Source organism: Telopea speciosissima, chromosome 7 (assembly GCF_018873765.1).
Source record: "Telopea speciosissima isolate NSW1024214 ecotype Mountain lineage chromosome 7, Tspe_v1, whole genome shotgun sequence".
Lineage (NCBI taxonomy): Eukaryota > Viridiplantae > Streptophyta > Magnoliopsida > Proteales > Proteaceae > Telopea > Telopea speciosissima.
In genome coordinates this window covers 12,484,981-12,486,899 of record NC_057922.1, presented here as the reverse complement: position 1 = coordinate 12,486,899, position 1,919 = coordinate 12,484,981, and the positions used below count along the sequence as shown (strand labels likewise).

General features: G+C 40.6%; 1 protein-coding gene across 1 annotated transcript; it reads left to right on the top strand.

Moving 5' to 3' along the window:
• The first annotated feature begins 383 nt into the window (after positions 1-383).
• Positions 384-1,312, top strand: LOC122668242 (fasciclin-like arabinogalactan protein 14). The gene has a single exon (XM_043864831.1). It carries the CDS (start codon positions 407-409, stop codon positions 1,310-1,312), a length of 906 nt encoding a protein of 301 aa, XP_043720766.1. The 5' UTR covers positions 384-406.
• Positions 1,313-1,919: the final 607 nt, after the last annotated feature.

Here is a 1,919-nt window from a genome sequence, read left to right as displayed (position 1 = left end):
ATTATCGTTTCCATTTTTGCCAACTATGCTCCAAATACCCTCTTAGGTTTTTGTATATTCTAAAATACCGTTTTGAGATTCTGTTTCTTTGGTGGGTACGGTTACGAAAAATAAAAAATTCTAATAAAGCTTTCTTCCTTCCCTGCCCTCCGCAACAACCGTGCTTCCATATTTAGTGAAAGAAACCCATTCACTGATTCAATCTCTTCCATAACCCAACCATGCAAATCAAAAGCTCCGCCAAATTTGGCGGGAGAACTTTCCTCCTCCCCATTGAAAACCTATAAATTTTGAATCCCAATTTTAGGTAAAAAAAATAGTTATATATAATCCCTTCTCAGTTGTCTTAATTGGCTCATCTCTCTTCGTAAATTGGCTCTAATCTCATCCCATTATCAAAGCAAAGATGAATCCCAGAATCTCTTCCTCCTTCATCTGTTGTCTCTCTTTTTTCCTTCTCTTCTTTACCTCTGCAACTGCCTTCAACATCACCAAGATCCTTGGTGCGAACTCTGATTTCAGCAACTTAAACGATCTCCTAACACAAACACAACTCGCTTCCCAAATCAATAGCCGTCAAACCATCACCCTTCTTGCCCTTGATAACGGCGCAATTGGTTCACTTTCCGGCAAATCAAACGATGAGGTGAAGAACATTCTAGAACTTCATGTGGTTCTTGATTACTATGATCAAAAGAAGCTTGAGAAGATCTCAAACAAGACAGCCCTTCTCACTACTTTATTCCAAACAAGCGGCTTAGCCAATAGCCAGCTTGGGTTCTTGAATGTTACTGTCACAAGCGATGGCATTGCCTTTGGTTCCGCCGTTAAAGGTTCACCCATTGATTCCAAACTTGTCAAATCCGTTGCATCTCAACCGTACAATATATCAGTGTTGCAGATCAGTGCTCCTATACTTCCTCAAGGTATTGATGGTGTAAAAGCTAACTCAAGCTCTAACCATACCGTATCATCTCCTCCACCTTCTGATTCCCCGGCTGGTGCACCAAAGAAATCTCCAACAAAAGCTCCTACTGGAAGTCCATCAAAGGCCCCATCACCCAAATCAGCAAAGGCACCTGCACCGTCCGATGCTCCAGTTAGCGATGCTCCAGCTAGTGATGCTCCGAAAGCCAGCGATACACCGACGAGCTCTCCTCCATCACCGGCTGAAGCTGATGCACCCGCTGGAGACAGTAGTGCTGATGCACCTGGGCCATCGAAAGATAGCTCTTCAAGTGCAACAAGAGTGAGTGTTGGCATGTTTATTTCTGCGGTCACTTTGGGTATGGCCTCCTGGTTTGCTTTCTAAGTTTGATGAGGATTTGAAGAAACAAAACAAGAAGAAAAAGAATGATTCAAGTAATAAAAGGGGGAGAAAGAGATAAAGAGAGAGAGACAGAGCATGAGAGAGAAGAGAGATGGGATTTGAATAAAATTATGTTATAGATACCCAACTAGAAACACAATTTGTGATCCATTTGTGTACATTATGTGTTTCTTCTTAACTAGAAAATAAAAAATAAAAAATTGAAAGATGGAATTTTTATCTTTCTCTACAAATAAAGTGACTGGAAATTGTATGAATGAATGTGAATGGGTTAATGCGTAGGAAATTGCTCATTGGATTATGTTTTCTTCCACCAATATATAGAGGACGGTTCACCCACCCATTCTAGGATTCACAAACTCCTCTTAGGATTTTAGTATGTTTCCACAATGCTCTCTTGATACTTTTTCTCGCCCACTCCCACCCCATGGTGAATGGAGGAAAACTCAGTCCATATTTATTTTAGTGATTTTTCCATTGAAGCACATTCAACACAAGAAGTGTCATTCTAACCATTGGATAGACGAAGATTGACCTAAGTACAACAAATGTCAATTTTAGGGGCCTATATCAACCATAAGACCCACAA